At 45.5% G+C, this 27,344-nt stretch overlaps 1 protein-coding gene across 1 annotated transcript in view; it reads left to right on the top strand.

Moving 5' to 3' along the window:
• The first annotated feature begins 829 nt into the window (after nucleotides 1–829).
• LOC120910461 overlaps nucleotides 830–27,344 on the top strand; it is a 65,467-nt gene continuing 38,952 nt past the window's right edge. Inside the window, exons 1-4 of the mRNA XM_040322219.1 lie at nucleotides 830–1,516; nucleotides 2,025–2,109; nucleotides 15,861–16,348; nucleotides 21,828–21,947. Of these exons, the coding sequence (XP_040178153.1) occupies nucleotides 830–1,516; nucleotides 2,025–2,109; nucleotides 15,861–16,348; nucleotides 21,828–21,947 (1,380 nt within the window). The remainder of the gene's footprint in view (nucleotides 1,517–2,024; nucleotides 2,110–15,860; nucleotides 16,349–21,827; nucleotides 21,948–27,344) is intronic.

Genomic DNA, 27,344 nt, shown 5'->3' with positions numbered 1-27,344 from the left:
AGTGGGTGCCAAAGTATTGCACCTACGATCCGAAGGCGTACGAAGCCGTACGCCTGTCGGATCGAACCCAGAAGCCGTCGGATCTTGGTTTGAGGATTCAAACTAAAGATACGACGCGGGTAATTTGAAAGTAAGCCGGCGTATCAGTAGATACGCCGGCGTACTCGCTATGTGGATCTGGCCCTATGTGTTCTATCACACTTTGGAAAGCTGTATGACAGGAGCAAAGCTTGGATTGTTTCACATTAGGGAGAGCTGTGTGATGGGAGCAAGCTTGGGTTTTATCACACTATGGAGAGCTATGTGATGGGAGCAATGCTTGGGTTTTATCACACTATGGAGAGCTATGTGATGGGTTGCTATAATTAGGTTGTATCACACTAAAGACAGCTGTGTGATGGGTGCAATGTTTGTGTTCTATCACACTATGGACAGCTGTGCGATAGGTACAATGCTTGGGTTCTATCACACTATGGATAGCTATGTGATGGGAGCAATGATTGGGTTGTATCACACTATGGACAGCTGTGTGAGGCCCCGTACACACAACCGGATATGTCCGCTGATATTTGTCCGCAGACCAGTTTCAGCAGACAAGTTCGGTCGTGTGTACGGCCTATCGGACCGTTTTCCGGCGGCCAAAAATTTCTTAGCATGCTAAGAAACCTGTCCGCTGGAAATCTGTCCGTCGGACATGTCCGGTCGTCTGTACAGACTCACCGGACATGTCCGATCGACCGCCATCCCTCGCATTCGTCGAAGTTTTCATCGGACAGTCCGTCCGTGTGTACGAGGCCTGATGGGTGCAATGCTTGGGTTCTATCACACTATGGAGAGCTGTGTGATGGGAGCAATGCTTGGGTTGTATCACACTATGGAGAGCTATGTGATGGGAGCAATTATTGGGTTGTATCACACTATGGACAGCTGTGTGATGGGAGCAATGCTTGGGTTCTATCACACTATGGAGAGCTATGTGATGGGAGCAATTATTGGGTTGTATCACACTATGGACAGCTGTGTGATGGATGCAATGCTTGGGTTGTATCACACTATGGAGAGCTGTATGATGGGAGCAATGATTGGGTTGTATCACACTATGGAGAGCTGTGTGATGGGAGCAATGATTGGGTTGTATCACACTATGGAGAGCTGTGTGATGGGAGCAATGATTGGGTTGTATCACACTATGGAGAGCTGTGTGATGGGAGCAATGATTGGGTTGTATCACACTATGGAGAGCTGTGGGACAAGAGCAATGCTTGGGTTATATCACACTGTGGAGAGCTGTGGGACAAGAGCAATGCTTGGGTCATATCACACTGTGGAGAGCTGTATGATGGGAGCAATGATTGGGTTGTATTACACTATGGAGAGCTGTGGGACAAGAGCAATGCTTGGGTCATATCTAACTGTGGAGAGCTGTATGATGGGAGCAATGATTGGGTTGTATCACACTATGGAGAGCTGTGGGACAAGAGCAATGCTTGGGTTATATCACACTGTGGAGAGCTGTGTGATGGGAGCAATTTTGGGGTTGTTTCACACTGTAGAGAGCTGTATGACGGGGGCAATGATTAGATTTGTATCAAGCCTGGAGTTTCTGTTTTACAGGTGCAGAAATTAGCTCAAATTGTTTACAGCAGTGCGATATGCTGTCACTGGGGGTGTAGCTTCAGATTGACAGGTTCTGTAATAGGTGGACACATTGTGGTATGTTGCGGTGACGCAAAATGCTCTAGCTGCGTGGGTACGCACAGTTGTACTTTCTGGGAGAATCCGTTTTGAAGGGTGGCTACGGAGAGTGAAAATTGCAAGGAAATAGTTCACAGCCACCATTAAAGAGGAACTTGCCCACCTACCAGAATCCATTAGTAATATATGAAATATATTGGAACCATTTTACTAACCAAGGCACTGCCAGAGATTAACATGCAAAACAGAAATGTTTAATGTTTGATGATAAACTGTAATGAGCGATCTTGTCATAGTTGTAATTTGAGTCAGTTATAAAGGTGTGACAGAACGAGGCAACAAACTTCACTCATAAAAAGGTGAATTCAGTTCTTCACGGAATTCAGAAAGACAGTGACAAGCGACTTTTTCTGGGTGAGTACATCCTATTCTTACATCTCAGGTACAGATTTCATATAGTTTGATGACAGCTAGCTGAATATGAATACCAGTTGTGATAATAAAATAAATACTGATAGATTAGAAGGTCTGTACACCAGTGGCTTAACCCCATGGTGCCTGGCTATGTTCCATAGAGCCTGGCTATGCTCCATTGTGTCTAACTGCCTATCAATGACTGTGTTCTACAGAACTTTATTAATAGCATTGGGTAGAACACATCAGAAGAGAAAAATGTTCTCCTTCATCCTATTAACATATACGGTGGTTCATATTCACTGATGAGTACAAAGGATCATAGGGCCAGATTCACAGTCGAGATACGACGGAGTATCTCAGATACTCCGTCGTATCTCTCAGAGTATCTATGCGACTGATTCATAAAATCAGTTACGCATAGATAGCCCCTAGATCCGACAGGTGTAATTGTTTTACACTGTCGGATCTTAGGATGCAATACCGCGGCCGCCGCTGGGGGGAGTTTGCGTCGTAAACCAGCGTCGGGTATGCAAATTAGTAGTTACGGCGATCCACGACGGATTTTCGCGTTCGCTACGTCGCTGCTAGTCTAGTTTCCCGTCACAAAGTTAGTCGTCGTTTTAGGTGCCCTAACTTTAGTCAGCACACGTATGTGCTGTATAAAGTATGGCCGTCGTTCCCGCGTCGAAATTTAAAAATTCACGTCGTTTGCGTAAGACGTCCGGGAATACAGAAGTATGCTACGCATGTCGCCGTTCGAAAAAATTACGTCACTTCACGCAAAGCACGGCGGGAATTTCGAAACGGAGCATGCGCAGTAGGTCCAGCGCAGGAGCGCGCCTAATTTAAATGGCACACGCCCATTTAAATTATGCGGGCTTACGCCGGAGGCCGCCAGCGTAGGTTTTCATTGCAAGTGCTTTGTGAATTAGGCACTTGCGATGAAAACTTGCGGCGGTGTAACGTATCTACGATACGTTACGCCGCCGCTAGTCTACATGAATCTGGCCCATAGTCACTGACATGGAGGCCTTCTGATTTATTGATATCCTGGAATCAGGGAAGCTCTTGGCCTGGTTCTCATAGAGGGAATTCATTATCATCAAGGTTCCATTATATTCGGAGCAGCTGTGTTTGAAAACTGCAAGGTCACTTGAAACAATTCTTTACTACGTTCTTGGTTGCTGATGGTCATTTTTACTGTTTTGTATCCTTCCAAGAAGCCACAAAGATGATTAGCTGACAAAGAGTTGAGTCAAGCATGAGCAATACCAATTATTCCCAAGTTGTGATTCTGCTGAACAATTAGCAAAAAAAAGGGCCTCTTCTTACCCCTTAATTACGCCTATTTGTTTTTTCTTTACTTCGACATCTCCTTTTTCCCTTAACTTTTTTTTTGTTCTGACTTTCTTCTGTTCACAATTAAACCTCTAAAATTAGCATTTGTTGCTTTTTGTAGTGCCAGATTTAAAAATGCTTTGCAGTAGAAACATGATTCTACTATCTTTATAATAGGGACAAATCATATAAAAAAAAATGTACTTTTAATGAGCTTTTTTTTCCCCAAAAGATTTTATTGAAAAAGAAATCCATACAGAATATAACAATAGTATTAAGATCAAATCACAAGTTAACAGGAGTGAGCCTTGTAATCCAGGGGGGTCTGTATATGGGTCGGATAATTGCAGAGGTAAAATACAACAAACCAAGATAATAACTACCATTTAGAGCAGTGGTTCTCAACTTGAGGGTTGGGACCCCCTCGGGGGTCGAATGACAGTTTGCCAGGGGTCACCGAATCCTGGGCTGTTCCTGAAGCCCGCACCACTCTCCCAGCCTTTTCATGTCCATTCAGCAGGACTATCTCCATGGAGCTTGTGGAAGCCCAGATGGGCTGTCCCTGGATTCTGTGGCCACCCACTCAGCCTTTTTGGATTCTGTTCCCGGCAGGGGTGGGGGGCAGAGACTAGAGGTCAGCTGACTGGGAAGGGCTGGAGGAGACCCTATCTTCTGATTTCGGCATAGGGGTCACTGCTGGAGAGCTGGAGACACAGTGAAGCCGGAGACACAGTGAGTAACACTACCTGTGATTAGAGTTGCCATTAAAAGTCCCCATTACAGTTCTCAGGTGACCTTGATCAAGATCACCTAAGTTGGCTGATCAGAACTTCCCCCATCACTGCCACTGATCCCAGCCCCCACCAGCACTGCCACTCATACTAACTTCCTACTAGCACTGCCAATCATCCCAACTCCCCGCCAGCACTGCCACTCATCCCAACTCCCTGCCAGCACTGCCACTCATCCCAACTCCCCGCCAGCACTGCCACTCATCCCAACTCCCCGCCAGCACTGCCACTCATCCCAACTCCCCGCCAGCACTGCCACTCATCCCAACTCCCTGCCAGCACTGCCACTCATCCCAACTCCCTGCCACACATCAGGAACAAAAATTGTTCTGGACAGCCGTACTCTGAACAAGTTGTAGCCTTTATTAAAAAAAAAGGACAGTACTACAAGTCACAGCAACATACAAAAAAACCCGACTGCTGATGCGTTTTGCACTGAAACTAGTGCTTAGTCAACTTTATGTTGCTGTGACTTGTGGTGCTGTCCTTTTTTTTAATAAAGGCTACAACTTGTTCAGAGTGCGGCTGTCCAGAAACAATTTTTGTTCCTGCTTTGCTAAGTGCATTGCCTGCACCTGAGTTGTCTGCAACGGAGGATATTCATCTGGGTTCCCACCTGGAGCAGCTACTCCTACACTGCCACTCATCCCAACTCCCCGCCAGTCATCAGGAGGGATGTGCTTGAACTGAAGAGAGTCCAGAGCAGTGCAACACATCTAATAAGGGGACTAGAGGTTATGAGGAATGATTGCAAACAAACTTATTCTGCCTGGAGAAGAGACGCTCAAGAGTGGATATGAAAGTTACATAGTTACATAGTTAGTCAGGTTGAAAAAAGACACAAGTCCATCCAGTTCAACCACAAAAAATAAATAAATAATAGCGATAGCGATAGAGGGCTAGATTCAGAAAGATCTGTCTATCTTCAGGCAGGCGTAACGTATCTCATATACGTTACGCCGCCGTAACTTAGGGCGCAAGTTCCGTATTTATAAAGAACTTGCGCCCTAAGTTACGGCGGCATAGCGTATGTGGTTTGGCGTAAGCCCGCCTAATTCAAATGTGGATGATGTGGGCATGCGCCGTCCGTGAAAGAATCCCAGTGCGCATGCTCGAAATTATGCCGCAAATCGCCAATGCTTTCATCGTGAACGTAAATTACGCACAGCCCTATTCGCGAACGACTTACGCGAATGACGTAATCGACGGAAAATTTGACGCTGGCCCGACGTCCATACTTAACATAGGATACGCCTCATATAGCAGGGGTAACTTTACGCCGGAAAAAGCCTAACGTAAACGACGTAAAAAAATGCGCTGGGCGGACGTACGTTTCTGAATCGGCGTATCTACCTAATTTGCATATTCCTCGCGTAAATCTACGGAAGCGCCACCTAGCGGCCAGCGTAAATATGCAGCCTAAGATACGACAGTGTAAGACACTTACGCCGGTTGGATCTTTGGGAAATCTATGCGTAACTGATTCTATGAATCAGTCGCATAGATACGACCCCGCAACCGGAGATACGCCGTCGTAACTCCTATCTGAATCCGGGACATTGTTTTTTTGAGTTATTTTTTTAACCAGCACTTGTTTTGTTTCATTAACAACTAGCGCTATCCCGAATTAAACCAAACGGGTGCCGAAGATACGAAACAAATTCTGAAAACGAATAGGTTCATTAACAAATGCATTCGAAAACAAATTTTTCAATTCATGAATGGATCTGAAAACGAAACAAAAATTTCTGGTGTGCACATGTCTAATAATGGGTGTTTGCGGATTTTGGAAGAACCCCTAGGGTGAGCAAGATTTTTTATGACAACCCTGAAGCCTCGTACACACTGGGCAGAATCTCGTCAGGAAAAAAACGTTGTTTTTCCTGATGAGATTCTTGGCAAGAATCTCTAGCCGCCCGAGTGTACAGACACTCCTTTCAAAAGAACTGTGGTTCTTTTGAAAGGCAAGAACGCAGTGACGTCATTGCGTATGACGAGCATGAGCTCATCACATTTGATGCCATCGCCGCCACCTTGCTGCACCCTACTACCTATGCCTAGGAAGCTACGGGGCATGCATCAAAGTCATTTTCAGCATTCGACAGGTAAGTATACACACTCGGGTTTCTCGGCAGGAAAACACTGCTGAGAATCACAACAAGAAAATAGAGAGCAGGTTCTCTATTTTTCTCGTCAAGATTTTAAGCATTTTTTTTGACGAGAAACCTGAAAGCCTCGTACACACGCACGGTATACTTGGCAAGATAGCTCTGCCAGCAGTTTTCTTGCTGGTTCTTCCGAGCGTGCGTACGAGGCTTCAGTGCCACATTGTTGGTTTATTCATTTCTGGCCCCGGCATTTCAGTATAGGTATTTTTTAGTACAGGTTTTTGCATGGTTAGGGTAAGTACAAATTTGAGAGGATTAATCTGACATTAGAAATTAGGGTAAAGATTTATCTATGACTGTGCTTATAAAGTTTTAGAACAAGTACAAGCTTCTGATTGGTTACTGTTAGCTAGATTCACGTAGGGCGGCGTATGTTTGAGCCGGCGTAGCATATCGTATTTACGCTACGCCGCCGTAAGTTAGGACGCAAGTGCTTTGTGAATACAGCACTTGCCTCTCTAAGTTACGGCGGCGTAGCGTAAATGTGCTGGCATAAGCGCGCCTAATTCAAATTGTAAAGAGGTGGGCGTGTTTTATGCTAATGAATCGTGACCCGACGTGATTGATGTTTTTTTTTTACGAATGGCGCATGCGCCGTCCGTGGACATATCCCAGTGCGCATGCTCCAAATTACGCCGCAAAGACTTATTGGTTTCGACGTGAACGTAAATGACGCCCAGCCCCATTCACGGACGACTTACGCAAACAACGTAAACATTTCACAATTCCACGCGGGACCGACGTCCATACTTAACATTGGCTAGGCCAGCTTTTTGTTGGACTAACTTTACGCCTGAAAACGCCTTACGTAAACAGCGTATCTTTACTGCGACGGGCAAGCGTACATTCGTGAATAGGCGTATCTCGCTGATTTACACATTCTAGGCGTAAATCAGTGTACACGCCCTTAGCGGCCGGCCTAAATAGACAGCTAAGATACGACGGCGCCCGCCGTCGTATCTTAGCTACATTTAAGTGTATCTCAATTTGAGAATACACTTAAATTTAGGACGCCGCAGATTCAGATTTACGACGGCGTATCTACTGATACGCCGGCGTAAACCTCTCTGAATCTGGCTATGTGATTCACTTAGAAATAGAAACTCATAAAACAACAACAGAATTTTCATCTCCACATATTCCTATTCTTCACCTTTCAGTCAGTAGTTTTATTGCAGCAGTGGAATGTACTTATAAACAACAGTACACACAATATATCCACCCATACAAATCTATACAAGTTCCTTGTTCTCTGTGCTGGAAAATTCTCTTCCTCAAGTACATTCATAATGCAAGTTGTAAATGTGGTCCTATAGATCAGTATATCCGTTCGGACTTGGTACAGGTTTAATCAGCCACCACCTACATTTAAACAAGGACTATTGCCTCCCAAAGAACTTTAGTTATATGCGGGACCTTAGGACAAACACTAATTTAGTCATTTAAACAGTACATATTTTCTTCCGGTATCTCCAACATCTGACATGTGCTTTACTTCTCAATTTCGTGACTCTATCACCAGCTTAGAATCTCTATATCTAGTGGAGACTCATATCAACGTTTTGCAACCACCTTATGCTGCCCCCTGCTACCACACTGGCCTACCAATTGAAGCCCCACTGGATGATGGATGTAGGGAAGGGGGACGTGGGAGGAGGTTTTAGCAACATGTAAAACTGTACCCCCCAAGTTGTCTGACCCTCTCACTCATTTACAGTATACATACTACACAGGTCCTATTTAACACAAACCCGCCTCTCTAGATTACGGGCGGTAGCGGCATGTTGGCGCGCATTCGCGGTAGCGGCGCGCGCTGATGGCTCTTGGCGCCAAACGGAGCTATTTAAAGGGACTGACGCCTGGGCTCCTTGCTGTTCGGTCTACAGCGTTCCTGAGACCCACCTGCTACCCGTTTAACCTGTTTGCCTATCCGTTTCTGTGACCCGGCTTGTTCCTGAATGTTCCTGACTTCTGCCTGCCTTTGACCTCAGCTTGTTTGACTACGCCTCTGCTTCTCCCCCTGGCCTGACTGCTGCCCGCCTGTTGCTGACCCGGCTTGAACCACGACTCTGCCTTTGAATCTGTACCTGATCTGTCTGCCCGTGTATGACCCGGCCTGTCTGGACTTGCTTGTGTCCTGTACTACAGAACACCTTCCAGCTTCCTGCACCTCTGCCTCCAGCTTGTCAGCTGTTCTAGTCACCACCTGTACCACTGACATCTCTCCAGAATTTCCAGAAGTCCAGCTCAGCTCCAGCAACAGTGTTCCTGTCAGGCGTTTGTGCGACTCTGCACTCTCAAGCTCCCTATCCGCACTACCAGGGGTTCTGGAGTCAGAGGAGTAAGAGTAGCCACTCCCTGCATATCGGGCTCTACCATCAGGTATGTGACAGGTACTGGACACAGGTGGTCAGATTTCTACATGACCGAATAGCTTCACCCTTGACCTTATGTCCTCGCCAATGCATACTTGGCCTCCTCTCCACCTCTGAGGAGGACAAGGCCAAAAAAAAAAATGGCATGCCCCCCCATAAATCCATACCAGACCCTTATGCGAGCATGCAACCTGGCAGACCGCAGGAAAAGGGGGGGACGAGAGAGCGCTCCCCCTCTTAAACCGTAGCAGGCTACATGCCCTCAACATGGGGAGGGTGCTTTGGGGTCCTCTCCAAAGCACCTTGTCCCCATGTTGATAAGGACAAGGGCATCATCCCCACAACCCTTGCCCAGTGGCTTTTGGGGTCTGTGGGCAGGGGGCTTATCAGAATCTGAAAGCCCCCTTTAACAAGAGGGGGCCCCAGATTCTGGCCCCCCCATGTGAATGGGTATCGGGTTCATTGAACCCCTACCCATTCACCAAAAAGATGTTAAGAAAATGTAAAAACGACAGGAGACAGCCTTTGACAATTCCTTTATTAAAAAAAGTAAGAGTCCCGCGATGTAAAGCTGTAAATCACGACATCCAAAAGTCCTAAAAAAAAAACACTCTGCCTCCATGGGAGGCTTCCCTGTGACTGCTGTCTTGTCGCATTGACAGCGGTTATATAGGCAAGGGCAGGGCCACCCGGTGACATAAACTGGTGACCCTGTCCCCTCTGACGTCACTCGGTTAAGAATGCCTCTGCTCCAAGTCTGAACCACAACAGCATGATATATCTATGCTCTTTGCTGACAGATCCACTAATATCGGGATAATATGTATAGCCTGGGAACATGACCTAGGTATAACCATCTCCCCTGAAGGATGGGAAAACATCTTCAATAACACTCATAAAGAGTCTATTAACCACTTAAGACCCGGACCAATATGCAGGTAAAGGACCAGACCCCTTTTTGCGATTCGGCACTGTGTCTCTTTGACAATTGGGCGGTCGTGCGACGTGGCTCCCAAACAAAATTGGCGTCCTTTTTTTCCCACAAATAGAGCTTTCTTTTGGTGGTATTTGATCACCTCTGCGGTTTTATTTTTTTTGCGATATAAACAAAAATAGAGCGACAATTTTGAAAAAAAATCTATGTTTTTTACTTTTTGCTATAATAAATATCCCCCAAAAATATATATAAAAAAACATTTTGTTTTTCCTCAGATTAGGCCAATACGTATTCTTCTACATATTTTTGGTAAAAAAAAACCAACACAATAAGCGTTTATCGATTGGTTTGCGCAACATTTATAGCGTTTACAAAATAGGTACTTAATGTCGGCGGTCAGCAATTTTTTTCATGACTGCGACATTATGGCGGACACGTTGGACAATTTTGACACATTTTTGGGACCATTGTAATTTTCACAGCAAAAAGTGCTATAAAAATGCATTGTTTACTGTGAAAATTACAATTGCAGTTTGGGAGTTAACCACTAGGGGGTGCTGAAGGGCTTAAGTATGACCTCATATGTGTTTCTAACTGTAGGGGGCGGGGCTGGACGTGTGACGTCATTGATCGTCTTTCCCTATATCAGGGAATAGACGATCAATGACAGCGTCACTGTGAAGAACGGGGAAGGTATGTTTACACACACCTCTCCCCGTTGTTCAGCTCCAGGGACCGATCGTGGGACTCCAACGGCGATCGGGTCCGCGGGTCCCGCGGCCGCGGGTCACGGAGCTTTGGGTCGGGGCGCGCGCCGGCGACCCACAGCTGGGCATTTAACAATCACATACAGGTACGTGATTGTGCCCTGCCGTGCCATTCTGCCGAAGTATATCAGCGTTAAGCGGTCCTTAAGTGGTTAATGTCTCTGCGCTTCTCTAGAGACTTTTGTCACAGGGTCATTTAAAAAATGACAGGCAGATGAAGAACAGGCCTTTCCGCAGGGGTGGTAGGGGTAGGGCAGGAGCACCAGGCCGGAGCCAAAGTGGGAAGTGGCATACTAATCGTTCGATTACGTCAAAGGACGCACCAGACTTGGTTGAGTGGCTCACCACCAACACCACCACCACCACCACCACCACATACCCTCCGCTTGAGTCACAGGAATTATTTTCCGATCCATCAGAAGACATTTCGGATGCACAGTCATTCTTGTCATTGGATCAGGAAGAGGAGGTAGCAACAGCCGGCACTCAGCAGTCTGACGACAGTACTCAGATCATCCTAAGGAGGTTGGTGCATGCTGTTACTGCCTACTCCGAGATCTCTATTGTTAGTGATGGGGAAGGTGACGTCAATGATGACGTGTCTACAGACGTGACGTGGGTGCCCACAAGAGAGGAAGAGGAGGGGAGTTCAGAGGGAGAGATGGACCAGCAGATAGGGAGGAGAAGCAGGCCAAACTTACATTGCACAGGAGGGACAAACCAGACTCATAATGTATCAGGAGTGAGCCATCAACCATGTACGGTCACATCTGGCGCTCCCAGGATGCTGGCCCATGGCTCTGCAGTGTGGGCTTTTTTTAAGTGTCCGTTGCAGACAATAGTGTTGCCATCTGCAGCCTTTGCAGTCAACGCATAAGTCGCGGTAAGCCCAACACTCACCTAGGGACGACCACCTTAAGAAGGCACCTGGCCTCCCATCACCGAGCCCAGTGGGAGCAACGCCATCAGAACCAACAAAGTCACAATCCAGGCTCTCACCGTCCAGCCTCTTCTCCTTTCCCTCTATGCTCACAATTGTCCTCCACTCCACCTTCCATCATGCCGTCCTCATGTTTCTCTGCAAAAAGGCAGGCTTCCGTGGCCCAAATGTTCGATCATAAAAAACAATGACTCTGTATAACCCTCTTGCCCAACGGTTGACCGCTGACTTGTCAGAACTGTTAGCCCACCAACTACTGCCATATAAACTGGTGGACTTGGAGGCTTTTTGAAAATTTGTGGCCATTGGAACACCACAATGGAAGGTCCCAGGAAGGAATTTTTTTTCACAGAAGGGCATCCCAGAGCTACATGGCCATGTTCAGCGGCAAGTGAATGTATCTCTGGCACACAGTGTCAGTGCCATGATACATCTGACCACAGACACATGGTCTAGCAAACACGGGCAGGGAAGGTATATAACTTTTACTGCCCACTGGGAGAACCTTCTGACGGCCGTCAAGCATGCAACCCGTGGCACCCATGTAGATTTGGTTTTACCGCCACAGATTGCATGCAGGCCTGCCCCTTCTTCTCCTCCTCCTCCTACTCCATCCTCCCTCTCCTCCTCGGCTGACTCCTCATTTTCCGATGCTACCGTCTCTTCCGCTGCGCCGCCCAAGATCCCCAGAACCTATTCGACATGCCAGGTAAGACGTTGCCATGCTGTGCTGCGTCTGTTGTGCCTGGAAGACAAGAGCCACACTGGTCCTGCACTCCTTTCAGCTTTGCGTTCACAGGCAGATCAGTGGCTAACACCGCTCAATTTGACAGTTGGTAAAGTGGTGTGCGTCAACGGTGCCAATCTGCTGAGCGCGATGAAACAGGGCAAAATTACACACGTGCCATGCATGGCACACGCCCTGAACTTGGTCGTGCATCGATTTGTTGTCAAATACCCTGGGGTCCAGGACCTCTTGCGGCAGGCCAGGAAAATCTTGGGCCATTTCAGAAGATCTTACACGGCCATGGCTCGCCTTGCTGACATTCAGCAGTGACACAACCTGCCCATCAGACGTCTTATTTGTGACTGCACAACACGATGGAACTCAACATTGTATATGCTTGATAACTGCATGTTTCTGCTGGAGCAGCCTAACGACTACCTGTACGAACTCAGCAGCAGGACAGGTTCTGGGGGGGCTTGTTTTTTTTTCACCACGCCAGTGGCTGCTCATGCGCGACTCATGCAGACTTCTGCGGCCATTTGATGAGATCACCAAACTGGTCAGTCGCAGCCAGGGTGCCATCAGTGGCATCGTACCTTACGCCTTTTTTCTGGAGCGGGCATTGCATCGTGCCTTCGAGGAGCAGGAGCAGGAAGATGAGGAAGTCGCAATGCTGGATGAATTCCCAGGGGGGGGCTACTCCACCTGAGACAAGTCAACAACGGGAGTCTGAAGAGGAGTCAGAGGAGGATGGTGCCGGGGCGGAGGAGGAGGAGCAAGAAGAGCATGCTTTAAACCTTTCTGGGATCCCTGGTGTTGTCCGTGGATGGGGGGGCGACATTATCCTGGATGATGAGCAGGAGCCAGGCCAGTACAGCGCTTCCAATTTAGTGCAAATGGGGGCCTTCATGCTCCAGTGTTTTAAGAGGGACCCCTGTATAAAAAGCATAAAGGGCAAGGACCAGTACTGGGTGGCAACGTACTTAGACCCCCGGTACAAACAAAACATGGCGGAAATGTTACCACCATCACAGAGGGCTATCAGAATGCAGCACTTCCAGACCTTGCTTCGAGAAATGCTGCATTTTGCTTTTGCGTCCGCTGGCAGAAGAATTTCCACTCACAGAGAAACAGTTTTGGGTACCAATCCAACAGCACCTGCAAGAAGAGGGAGGTTTGAAGATGTCTTGGTCACTAATAATATGAGATCATTCTTTTAGCCGACCCATCAACAGCTGTCCTCCGGATCCAGCATCAGGGAACACCTAGACCGACAGGTGTCCGACTACATCGGGTTAACGGCCGTTGTGGACGCACTGAGAAGTGATAAAACCCCCTGGACTACTGGGTGGGCAGGCTTGACCTCTGGCCAGAGCTTGCACAATTTGCAATGGAACCGTTGGCTTGCCCCTTGTCCAGTGTCTTGTCCAAAAGGACATTCAGCTCAGCAGGGGGGGTCATGACCGATAAGCACACTCGCCTAGCTCACAACAGTGTTGACTACCTCACATTTATAAAAATGAATGAGGCATGGATCTCGGAGGAATTCAACACACGTGACCAGAAGACCATGTTTCATTCAAATTCAGGTGAACACCTGTGGGCTAATTTTTTGGGCCTGTACTGGCCGACACTTACTTCTGTATCCGGTGAATGCCTAATGTACCACCAGCCACAGAATACAAAGTTGTTTGCTGTCAGGTGAATGCCTGTGGCCGTGGGCTAATTTTTTGGGCCTGTACTGGCCGACACTTACTTCTGTATCCGGTGAATGCCTAATGTACCACCAGCCACAGAATACAAAGTTGTTTGCTGTCAGGTGAACGCCTGTGGGCGTGGGCTAATTTTTGGGGCCGGTACTGGCGGGCACTTACTTCTGTATCCGGTGAATGCCTAATGTACCACCAGCCACAGAATACAAAGTTGTTTGCTGTCAGGTGAACGCCTGTGGCCGTGGGCTAATTTTTGGGGCCTGTAATAGCCGGCACTTACTTCTGTATCCGGTGAATAGCTTAATGTACCTCCAGCCACAGAATACAAAGTTGTTTGTCAGGTGAATGTCTGTCGGCTAATTTTTGGGGCCTGTAATGGCCGGCACTTACTTATGTATCCAGTTTTTCACTTAATACTTCTGGTAGGTCAGTGTCCATGTTGTGGGACTATTTGTGCACAGCTAGTAAGTATTTTGTGGCTGCAAATATGACCTGCAGGTCTTTAATATTTGCCTGCCATTAAATTGGGCCCACCGCAAACTTCCGGTTCGCAGACATTTGTGAAAGTTTGCGGTTAGCGTTCGCGAACCGTCCCATCAGATGTTCGTCCATCACTATTCTCCACCACACCCCAGCACAACTTCTTCTCCAGCACACCCCAATTTCCCACAAATTACTTGCTATGCACATGATAAACGCCAGAATGTGTATTCCGATTCATTGGGGTACAACTCACACGCCCTCTATAAAGAAATGGCTCAGACGCCTACAAAAAATTGCTGACATGAAAGAACTCATTAGCCTAGCTAAAGACTCTCCTACTAAATGTTCATCCACCTGGGCCTGTTGGCGTCACTTTCAAACTACTGATCGATATAAAAAAAATTATAGGTCATACCCCTTGAACCATCATTAGATAAGGTCTCTTACATTAAATCAACAATGGCAAATCTCCGAATTGGGGCTTTCTTAAAAGGCAACCAACATAACAACCATGCATATATGTAAAAAAATATGGTTTTATTGAAACACTGAAAAAACTACCACATGGGTCAATTTAAAAACAATGTAGTACTGGAGCTGAAGTGTAGAGGTATACTATACAGGAAGTGTATATAGTTGTGTCCTGTATACCTTCCTCAATCAAGTAGGCATCCCATACTCCCTTACCCCATCCAAGTTTAACACCCCTCAATAAAGAAACAAAAACAAAGTTCAACTGATTTCCTGCCTGAGGGTGAATGAGAACTGTGTGCCTAAATAGGCAGGGTGACAGATCGACCACAACACTCAGCAGCCTTTATGGGGATACCACTACAGGTTAAAGGTTTCATCAACATTTGGTGGAGGACTATGAACTTTATTGAGCGCTGCTATGATTATTGTGACATTTGTATTTCTGACAAGTAATATTGCTTTTTAACTAGCTGACTCCTAAGCCTCGTACATACGACCGGTTTTCCCGTCTGGAAAACTGCCATGAGAGCTTTTGGCCGGGAAAACCGGCCATGTGTATGCTCCAGTTTTCCCGACAGGATAACTGACAAAAAAAAGAGAACCAGCTCTCTTTTTTCCCGCCGTGATTCCCGGTGGTTTTTAAGCTGGCAGTTTTCTCATGGGAAACACTGCGATGGAGCATACACACGGCCGGATTCCCGACCAAAGCTCCATCGCAGTTTTCCTGTTAGAAAACCTGTTCATGTGTAGGGGGAAAAAAGTTACCGAGCAGGTTCTCGGTTTTCCCCTCGGGTTTCCCGACCAAAGCTCTCATGGCAGTTTTCCTGTCGGAAAATCCGGTCATGTGTAGGGGGAACAAAGTTACCAAGCAGCTTTTTTTAGCATATATTGTAATTTGTTGTTACTTTTTCATACAATGCCTGTGCAAATCAAAGTTTTGCATTTTTATTTTGTATACAATTGGTTCTAAATAATTTTCATGGGTAGTACTTGCCACTATAGATATGATAACATTACATTTTGTTCTATCTTACAGAGTTATTACTGGGAATGCCAACACCAATGCATGACGCAGTCAGCCAGGGCCAGCTTCAACAAAATATTGCAACATCTGCACCTCCTGCTTACTCTGATTCACAAGTGTGGATTGTCCCTTTAACACCATGTGATAGTCGACAGTGGCCTGAATCTCCCCCGGCTTATGACACTCTTACTGATTTACCATTGTGGTGTGTTATTCCCCCAGAATCCCAATTACAGCCACCAGCCGTTGTTCCACAACGGTGTAGGCCACCACAAGTTGCCTCACACGATGCATCCTCAAATGTATCAGCTAGGTATCCTCCTCAAGGTTTGGTCAATAACACACCAACTGCTCAACAACACAACACACCACCAACAATCCATGTCAGCAATGTCTCCAATTCTCCAACCAGGAATCCCCGTATTGTCAACACAACTGAGAATTCCATGGTTATCACAAGATTCTTGAAAAAAAGGCATTGCAACCCAAGAATTTTTGGGGTAAGCAATGAGTAATTTTTAAGCATAAATGTTACATTTTAATTTTCAACAGGAAAGACATTGGGATGGGTAAAAAGAGAAAAGTAGGTCTAAAGACAAAGATGGGCCCACCTAGCTCAAGAAGTGTAGGAATGCTTAGTGGGTTTATAACTAGGGATGAGCTTCAAGTTCGAGCCGAACTCATGTTGGACTCGAACATTGCCTGTTCAGCGAACAACGAACAATTTGGGGTGTTCGCGGCAAATTCGAAAAGCCGCGGAACACCCTGTTAAAGTCTATGGGAGAAATCTAAAGTGCTAATTTTAAAGGCTAATATGCAAGTTATTGTCCTAAAAAGTGTTTGGGGACATGGGTCCTGCCCCAGGGAACATGTATCAATGCAAAAAAAGTTTTAAAAACTGAAGTTTTTTCGGGAGCAGTGATTTTAATCATGCTAAAAGTGAAACAATAAAAGTGAAATATTACTTTAAATTCCGTACCTAGGGGGGGGGGGTGTAAAGTAAGCATGTGAAATATCGCATGTTTCCCGTACATAGAACTGTCCCTTCACAAAGTGTCATTTCTGAAAGAAAGCATTTAAAACCGGACTTGCGGCTATAATGAATTGTCGGCTCATAGGGAATTCATTCATAAAAAAAATAGCGTGGGGGTCCCCCCAAATTCAATTACCAGGCCCTTCAGGTCTGGTATGAATATTAAGGGGAACCCCGCCATCAATTAAAAAAAAAAAAAGACGTGGAGTCCACCCCAATTTTTTTTAAAAAAATGGCGTGGAGTTCCCCCAAAAATCCACACCAGACCCTTATCCGAGCACGTTAACCTGGCCAGCCGCAGAAAAGAGGAGGGGACAGTGTGTGGCTCTGCAATGTCATCAGTGTCTCTCCCTTTGGGGTTTTTTTTTTTGTCTTTGTGAGGGCTTCTCTCACCCACTCTCTGCAGTTCTGCCAGGTAAAGGACTTAACTCAGATTCTGACTGAGTCTCCTATCTGTCTCTATATGTGTTGTCCCTGCTCCCTTGTGTACTCCTGTGGGTTTGACAGCCTGACTGTTTTTTGTCTCAGACTCTAAAGCCTCGTACACACGATCATATTTTTCGACAGCAATTGTGGGATGGCAGGGTTTTTCTCGGATAATCCGACAGGTTGTACACTCCATCGGTCAATTGTTGTCAGAATTTCCGACAACAAATGTGGGATTGCATGCTCCCAAAATTTTCTGACAACAAATGTGTGCCATCAGATTATCCGATCGTGTGTACACAAGTCCGTCGGACTAAAATACCAAGTACAAACAAGCACGCTCCGAACCAATGCTAACCATAAGACAACTGTAGCACCTGGCTACTTTCAGAGCCGGTGCTATTGTAAATTTAGGGGAAGTTCAGAGAGGTAGTTGGCTCTGAATCTGTTTATTTTGTTACATTTCGGGCCTCTGCTCCAGCTTTGGCTGTACTGTCTGTGCATACTGTCGTTGCCTGGGGAGTGAGTTCCACCCCAGGCCGACAGGTGGCAACAACGAGCCGAGATCAATGAAGTTCAATAGGTAGTTTGGCTCTTTGGCTTGATTCTGAGCATGCATGCTTTTTTTCCCCGTCGGAAATTGCATACAGAAGATGCTCTTAATCTTTTGTTGGCGGAAATTCTGACAGCAAATGTCCGATGGAGCCTACACACGGTCGGAATTTCCGACCATAAGCTCACATCAGACATTTCTTGTTGGAATTTCCAGTCGTGTGTACGCGGCATTAGTCAGTTAAGGTTGGTCTTCTTGTCATTGTCAAGCTGAATCAACGGATATTCCGACCGGGTGTATGCTCCATCAGACTTTTTCTGTCGGAATTTCCGCCATCTGAAAGATTGAGCAGGTTCTCAATTTTTCAGATGGAAAAAATTCCTATCGGAAAATCTGATCGTCTGTAGCAATTCCAACACGCAAAATTCCTACGCATACTCGGAAACAATTTGACACATGCTCGGAAGCATCAAACTTAATTTTCTCGCCTCGTCGTAGTGTTGTACGCCACCACGTTCTTGACGGTCAAAAGTTCATAGACCTTTTTTGTGTCCATGTGTATGCAAGCCAGGCTTGAGCAGAATTTGGTCGGAAAAACCATCCAAGGTTTTTCCGACGGAAATTCCGATCGCGTGTACGCGGCATTAGGCTTGGATCTGAGACCACCCTTTGCTCCAATAGGTTTCATTTCCATTGAAGTACCTCATGGTAAAACTAGTTCACACAGAAGGATGTTGAAGATTGCAACACTTTCCTGCAAGGGCTATTTGGTGTCTTTTTTTGTTTGTTTTTTTAACAGAGATAGGGATCTATCTCCAAAGTTCAATTTAAAAGTGGTATCCAGTTTCCAGGAAAACTGGGAAGTAGTCCCTCTGAGTTTTCACACGAGAGTCACTGAGTGCACAGCAGGGAGACTTCAGTTTTCTTAGGCCCCGTACACACGAGAGGATATCCTCTGGCGGATTTGGATCTGATGGCTGTACTCACCATCAGATCGAAATCCCCGCGGAATCCATCCGCGGTGACGTGTCGCGCCGTCGCCGTGATGATGACGCGGCAACGTGCGCGACGCTGGAAGGTAAAGACTTCCACGCATGCGTCGAATCATTACGACGCATGCGAGGGAGGGGAGCGGACAAATTGATCCGGTGAGTCTGTACAGACCACCGGATCAATCCGCTGGACAGGATTCAAGCGGATAGATTTCTTAGCATGCTAAGAAATTTTTATCCGCTTGAAATCCGTCGGCTGGATTTTTTTTCGCCGATAGATATCCGCTCGGACGTACACACGGCCGGATCTATCCGCTGGAACTGATCTGCGGATAAATCCCAGCGGATAGATCCGGTCGTGTGTACAAGGCCTTACACATGGTTGAGTTACTAACAGTGTACTTGATCAACGGAGGAAAGTGTACAATCTTTTTATTTAGCCATCAGGCCCTTAGGAGTCATCCACTCTTGGGTTACCAGGGTGATTAGATTGACATGCATAAAGTACGCTTTTCTGCAAGCCTATTTGACTAGCGGGGTGGCAGCCTTTGAGGCGGTTATGCCAGGATTGCTTGGAAGATATAGGTAAGGGCTAGCTTGAAGGTCTGGTGTGGCCTTCATTCAACCTTACAAACTATGGGCTAGATTCACGTAGGGGGACGCAAGTTTGTGTGGGCGTAGCGTATCCTATTTACGCTACGCCTCCGCAACTTAGACGGGCAAGTGCAGTATTCACAAAGCACTTGCTCCGTAAGTTGCGGCAGCGTAAATCTGCCGGCGTAAGCGCGCCGAATTTAAATTGTCAAGAGGTGGGCGTATTTTATGTAAATAAAACATGACCCCACGTAAATGACGTTTCTCACGAACGGCGCATGCGCCGGCCATGAACGTATCCCAGTGCGCATGCTCCTAATCACGTCGCAAATAGTCAATGCTTTCGACATGAACGTAATTTACGCAAAGCCCTATTCGCGAATGACTTACGCAAACAACGTAACATTTTCAAAATTTGACGCGGGAACGACGTCCATACTTAACATTGGCTATGCCTCATATAGCAGGAGTAACCTTACGCCGAAAAAAGCCTTACGCAAACAACGTAATAAAATCCGCCGGGCGCACGTACGTTTCTGAATCGGCGTATCCAGCTCATTTGCATATTATACGCTGAAATCGACGGCATCGCCACCTAGCGGCCAGCGTAAATATGCACCCTAAGATACGACGGTGTAAGAGACTTACGCAAGTTGGATCTTGGCCTAATTTCGGCGTATCTTGCTTTCTGAATAAAGAAAGAAGATACGCTGGCGCAGATTTGAATTTACGCGGCGTATCAATAGATACGCCGGCGTAAATTCTTTCTGAATCTAGCCCTAAATGTGTGACCAGTATGTTTGAGACCAGAGAGATCAATTCCTTCTGGCTTTAGCAGCTTTTCTTTGAATGTCAGTGTCTCCAGGAAAACGGAAAATTGCTATCAAATACTTACCGTAATTTTCCTTTCCTGGCCCATCCTCACGTCAGCACAGGACTCCCTCCCTAGTGACCTTTCGCAGGCAAAGTTATCAAACATCTTAGTTGGGGGGGGCTGTCTTTTATTCAGCTAGGTACAGGTGGTCATGTGGGGCTCCAGAGGAGATGTTAACCCGTTGTGTGTTGACATGAGGATGGGCCAGGAAAGGAAAATTACGGTAAGTAATTGATAACAAATTTTCAGTTTTCCTGGCCCATCTCACGTCAGCATACAACGGGATATACCAAAGCTAATATAGGGTGGGAGAGAGACACCGTTTTTCTGTTTATTTTATTAATATTTAATGCTAGTAATATATTCAGGTCATACGTGCAATGACATTACTGGTTTACAGTTTTTTTTTTGCACTTCTGTTTGTCAAAAAAGCTATATATATATTTTTTTTTTAATAAAACCAAGTTTCATAAACAGACAATGTAATTTATGTTAATACGGTTTGAACGTGCACTACAGACACAGATTTATCCTTTTTCATATATAACAACATGTGATTTTATTTTTAACCCAGGAGTATAGAATGAGTTTTGCAGTTCTAGAGAAATGCTTAAAAAATGCATTACAATATAGCTAAATCGAGTCGACTAAAACATACTGGAAAATGTAGTCGACTAAAATACGACAAAAACTAAAAAACAATTCAGATGACTAAACTACGACTAAAACTAAAATGTCATTTTAATCAAAAGACTATAGCTAAAACTAAATCAAAATTTGACATAATAACAAAACAATACTAAGGCCTCGTACAAACGAGAGGATATCCACTGGAAACGGTCCGCCGGACCGTTTCCAGCGGACATTCTTCCTCCGGATTTTGATCTGATGGCTTGTACACACCATCAGATCAAAATCCCAGCGGAAAACATCCGCGGTGACGTGCCGCGCCGATGACACGGCGACGTGCGCGACCCTGGAAGGTAAATACTTCCACGCATGCGTCAAATCACTTTGACGCATGCGAGGGATGGGGATCACTTGGACTTATCCGGTGAGTCTGTACAGACGACCGGATCAGTCCAACGGACAGGTTTCCAGCGGATAGATTTCTTAGCATGCTAAGAAATTTTTATCCGCTTGAAAACCGTCGGCTGGAGAAATCTCCGCCGAAAAATGTCCGCTAGGCCGTACACACGACCGGATTTGTCTGCTGGAACTGATCCGCGAATCAATCCCAGCGGATAGATCCGGTCGTGTGTACGGAGCCTGACTCTCCACTGGAGCATATTGGATCATGCTTTATAGGGTTTGTTTTGCCTTCCTCTGGATCAACTGTGGATATAGGGTTCTGTAATAGGTTGACTGAACTAGATGAATTTGTGTGTTTTTTTTTAACCTATGTATCCATAAAAGATACATACAACTGTAAATCACTGTGTCTTAAATAGTCATATTATATTATTTGATGATAGAGGAGTTAATTACTATTTTCTTTGACCTGTAGAAATTGCTGAGTTTTGTAGTCTTTATACAGCTTGGAAATGCCATTGCATTGTCATTTGATAAATCCAATGCTGGGTCTCGGTCACGATCTTCTGGAATCATCTTCTGGGCACCGGTGTTTGTAAGTATTAAAAGCAAGCTGTAACTTACATTTCGCTGGCACATAATCTCTTTATCTTTTGTTGTTTTTAAGGCTAAGTCCATCCGAAATTGATATTTTAGATAAAGGTGGAGACTGGTGGGCCGGGTCAGCCCCTGGGTTCTTATATATCTTGGATACTCCAACAGTGAGATCTCCCTGCCGTAATTCACAACTCTATTCCTGACCACCTAGAAGTTTTGGGTGTTCCCCCAACTCCTCTTGTTACTTTCTCCATAATATCAAATACATATGTAGTGCCCTGCTCCCAACAATGGGGGCACTATTGTAAATTTAGGGGTGTCTGAGCCAATAGTTGGGCTCAGACTTTACTAACTCTATGCAAATTAGCCTCTGTTCTGTCTATGGTTGTGCTTGGTAGAGATTTCCCCTGTTGCCTGTAGGTGGCGTTACCACCTCAGGCCCATGTTGGGCAAGACAGTCATACGAGTGTGGATCCGACTTTGCCCTACGACTTGAAGTACGACTTCAATGACCAGGGACGCAACTTTGATCCCCCAATAATTGGGGGGGGGGGGGAATGGCGTGGGTTCCCCCTTCATGAGCATACCAGGTCCTTGGTGTGGGGGTCCCCCCAAAATTCATACCTAAACCTTATTCGAGCATGCAGCCCGGCAGGTAAGGAAAGGGGGTGGGGCAGAGCAAGCGGCCCCCTCCTGAACCATACCAGGCCCGTGCCCTTAACATGGGAGGGTGGGTTATTTGGGGCAGGTGAGATTCTGCGCCCCCCCCCACCCCAAAGCACCTTGCCCCCGTGTTGACGAGGACAAGGGCTCCTTCCCGACAACCCTGGCCATTGGTTGTTGGGGTCTGCGGGCAGAGGGGCTTATCGGAATCTAGGAGCCCCCTTTAATAAGGGAGCCCCCAGATCCTGCCCCCACCCTATGTGAATAAGTATGGGGTCTACCGTTCACCCGGAAAAAAAAGTGTCAAAAATAAGGTTTTTAAAGTCTTCTTCTCTGCTCTCCCCGGCCTCTTCTCCACACTCTCCGGTTCTCCTCCCGCCATCTGGTCATCTTCTGCCGAGTTCTTCTGCTCTTTTGCTAGCTCTTGCCCAGTCTTCTCTGTCATCTTCTTCCCTTTTCTCTTCTTCCAATGTTGACGCAACGCTCTCTCCTGCTGTAATGCCGTGTACGCGGTACGAAATTCAAATTTTGGAAGATGGTTATATTTTATTGTGTTCTATTCTCTTGTTTTCTATTGTATTCTTTTATATTATTTTCTATTCTGTTCTAATCATTTCTATTGAAATTCAAATTTGATTTCATGCTATTTGAAATTCTGATTTAAAAAAATAAGTTATATAATTGTAGCGCTACCCCCTCAGGAGCCACTGATTGTTGTTGGGATCTACTATCTCTATTGCTTGGCTCACCCCTATTTAATTGTCTCGAACCCTCCCTTGACACATCAGAAGTCTGGTGGGAATATTGTGACCTCTGCTGGGCTGAGGTCACAATAGCAGACATGCAATATTCTATAACAATGTAACAGTGATATTACCTGCTTTATGGATGGTCCCTCCAGACGAGAAAATACACTTCACACAGTAGTATATTTAAACCAAAAGAATGAGTGTACTTTATATGAACTTGAAGAAGATAAGAATAAGTTTGAATTAAACAAACAACTGTTAGGTAATAACTCACTATGATTCAGCAAGGGCCCTTGCAGGAATCAGCAATTAATATAGGTAGGTAAAGACATAAACTAAAGAATGGTACCATTCACTGAAACTAAAGTAAGCAGTCTATGCTCGCGAGCACCCTCTAGCGGGCAATCCTACAGACAGTGAATATCCACGTTGCGGCCGGTTGGTGCACGTTAGAATTTGTAATCCACAAGTGGCAATCAGTGAAGGATTACACAACAAAGTATCTTGAACAGCAAACGTTGGTGAATTGTTTGCTCGTCAGCGTCAATCACTTCCGTAAGGCGCTAAACAATTAACAGGGCCTCCAAGTTTCAGCCGGAGGCAAAACACGTGTCTCCGGCCTGTGAGGTGGCTCTACAGTGTCTGTCTAAAGGGAGAGTTAGAAGTTGAGCATGTGCTCTCTCACCCGACAGGCCGATCCGCCTGAGTTCCTCTCAGAAGGCGTGTTGATAAGTCACTGCTCCACAGCACAAGGATCCCGAACGAGGGTTCTCCACTGTTTCAGTTGTCAGCTGGGTTACCTCTCCGATCTTCGGGAACACGGGCTGAATACTGGAGTCTTGTTTCCTTCCTGATGGCTGGCCTCTCTGTGGATTTAGGCCCAGGCCTCTGGCCTAGTCGCACGGCTGGGCTGTGTCAGCAGCTCCGCAGAGGAGAAGATGCAGGTCCCCAGAGAGCGAGATCAGCTGCGCTTTCCTTAAGTAACCTCCCCCATAAGTCTGTGCGGAGGTGTCACATGTTCCAATGCTGCAAGGCATTGTGGGATGTATAGTCTGTTTCTCCTAAGAGTCAATGGAGTCCATATCTCCCGCTACTTGCAATCCCACAATGCATAACTTTCTTAAAGGTATCATACATATTTACAAGCGTGAGCAAAGTTACGGTGGGGATGGCCTGTCATTAGACTCTGACAGGATGACCCCGCTACATAATTCTATTATGTTCTTTTTTATTTTATTCTCTTATTTTCTATTCAAATTGTTTCTATTCAAAATTAGAATTTCAGAAGATGGTTATATACTATATTCTTTCTATTTTATTCTATTGTTTTTCTATTCTATTGTATTCTCTTATTTTCTATTCAAATTCATTCTATACAAATTTTGAATTTCGGAAGATGGTTATATATTATTCTGTTGTATTGTTTTTCGATTCTATTCTATTCTTTTTATATTATTTTCTATTCTGTTTTAATAATTTCTATTGAAATTTGAATTTGAATTCATTCTATTTGAAATTCAAATTTCGGAAAATAAATGTTTATATATATTTTCTTTCTATTTTATTCTCTAATTTTCTATTCTGTTTTTTTCCATTCTATTATAATCTTTTATATTCAAATTCATTCTGTTCTAAATTGGAATTCATTCTATTCAAAATTCTAATTTCAGAATATGAATATCCTTTCTATTTTATTCTATTCTATTATTTTCTTTTCTATTTAACATAAATAAAGCAGTTGTTTGATTTAAAGTACTAATTTTCGAATTACCAGATAGTCATCAATAATAATCTAATGCAAAAGCTGCATTTTAAATAAAAATGCAAATTTGAATGCGGTTTCAAAACCCGATACAGATTCTATACGTTTTAAAATTTGTTAAATTAGTTTGAATTTGGTTGTTTTTTTCTAATGCGGTCAATTTTCTTTAGAGTCCAGTACAATTATTTTCAAATGCAGCCGAATACAAAACAAAATGACAAAATGAATTCCGAAAACGAATGTAACTAATGCAACTAATTTAACTAAACTAATTTAGTAAAACAATGAATTGAAACAAAATGAATGTAAACTATTTTTTTCATTCTGCACATATCTACTGGTAACGTTGGACTCAATGGTTTCTTATGAAGCAAGTGATGCCCCTCTCCTCCAGCTCACAGAATCTCTCCAACAGCCCCAAGCCAATGTGGAAAAACTTAGCAGCACTTCAACGGTCTCTTCTCACTCCCTACCCTTACTACGAAAAAAAGAAAAAAATCAATTGCAGCCTCACTGTGCCCATCAATTGCCGCCACTGTGCCCATCAATTGCCGCCACTGTGCCCATCAATTGCCGCCACTGTGCTCATCAAACGCAGCCAATGTGCCATAAAATTGTCGCCACAGTACCATGCCATCAAAGGCACCCACTGTGCCATGCCAAACGCAGCCACTGTGCCCATCAATTGTCACCACTGTGCCATGCCATTGTCGCCACCGTGCCCATCAATTGTCGCCACTGTGCCATGCCAAATGCAGTCACTGTGCCATGCCATTGTCGCCACTGTGCCCGTCAATTTTCGCCACTGTGCCATGCCAAACGCAGCCACTGTGCCATGCTATTGTCACCACTGTGCCCATCAATTGCCACCAGTTTGCCCCTAAAATTGCGCCAGATTGCCCCCCGTCTGGCACTTACCTTCCTCGGTCAGCCATCCTTGAATCCTCCCGCCCTCGATGTCGCTTCAGCCAATCAGGTTACCTGTCACCAGATCCGGTGAACCTGATTGGCTGAGATGCGTGTAAGTGTTAACCAAGGAACGCGCACCCCGTACGTCCCCTGGTTAACTATTTGGAAGCGGAATTACAGCCCACAGGTCAATATGATGAATATGGTGATAGACACTTCCACAGCCAACCAGCTGCATGAATCTATGTATTGTTTTCAGTGGCAGTGCAGGAGCGAGAGGAGGCGGCGCTCCTGCGCCCTCTATGGACGCACCACCACTGCTCCTGGGACTGGTAGTCCCATACAGTTCTCCAGTTAATAAAGGCTGCCTCCCGGGACTACACCCTACATAATTCCAAGTGGTTTCTAGCAGTCTTTTTACAGTTTTCTTGGATGGGCTCTTTCTTTCCCTGGCTGCACTGCAGCCAATCACTGTGTCCTCTGTATTCTGAGGGCTCCCCTCCAGGGTCTGTGGCTGCAAATGTATCTTTGTCACAGTTCTTGTATCCTCTCTTTCTTCCTGCAAAGCCGCTCCTCACACTTTACTTGTGACTAAGAAGAGGGGAATGACAGGTGCAGTGTGAGGGCAGAAATGACATCCCAGACCATGTAGCAGTAATCCGGGCAGTGCAGCGGACCTGAGCTACATACAGTTACTTGCAGTTCCCTCAGTAAGAGGCTGACTGTAGCTGTTAGTTCAGTGGGTTGCAGGGATTCTCAGGAAGGATCCACAAGGCAGTATGGAAACAGGTGCATTTGAGCTGCTACCTCCTGTGCAATGCCTGGTGAGTCTCAAGAACAAAGCACTTAGCCTGTGAAGTCTCTGTAAACCTTCGTGTAACCCATGCAAAAAAGAGAGAAAGGCTGGTGCCATGAAAGTGATGAATCTCAAAATACATCCCTGGGAATTAGACCAGTTAGCCTAACATCAATAGTATGCAAGCTCTTGGAGGGGATGATAAGGGACTATACACATGATTTTAGTAATGATAACGGTATCATTAGCAGTAATAAGCATGGATTCATGAAGAATCGTTCTTGCCAAACCAATATATTAATCTTCTATGAGGAGGTGAGCTGCCATCTAGATAAAGGAAGGCCAGTAGGCGTGGTGTATCTGGATTTTGCAAAAGCATTTGACACTGTTCCCCATAAACGTTTACTGTACAAAATAAGGCCCATTGGCATGGATCATAGGGTGAGTACATGGATTGAAAACTGGCTACAAGGGCGAGTTCAGAGGGTGGGGATAAATGGGGAGTACTCAGAATGG

The sequence above is a fragment of the Rana temporaria genome, chromosome 8 (assembly GCF_905171775.1).
Source record: "Rana temporaria chromosome 8, aRanTem1.1, whole genome shotgun sequence".
Lineage (NCBI taxonomy): Eukaryota > Metazoa > Chordata > Amphibia > Anura > Ranidae > Rana > Rana temporaria.
This window is presented reverse-complemented; position numbering and strand designations above follow the sequence as displayed.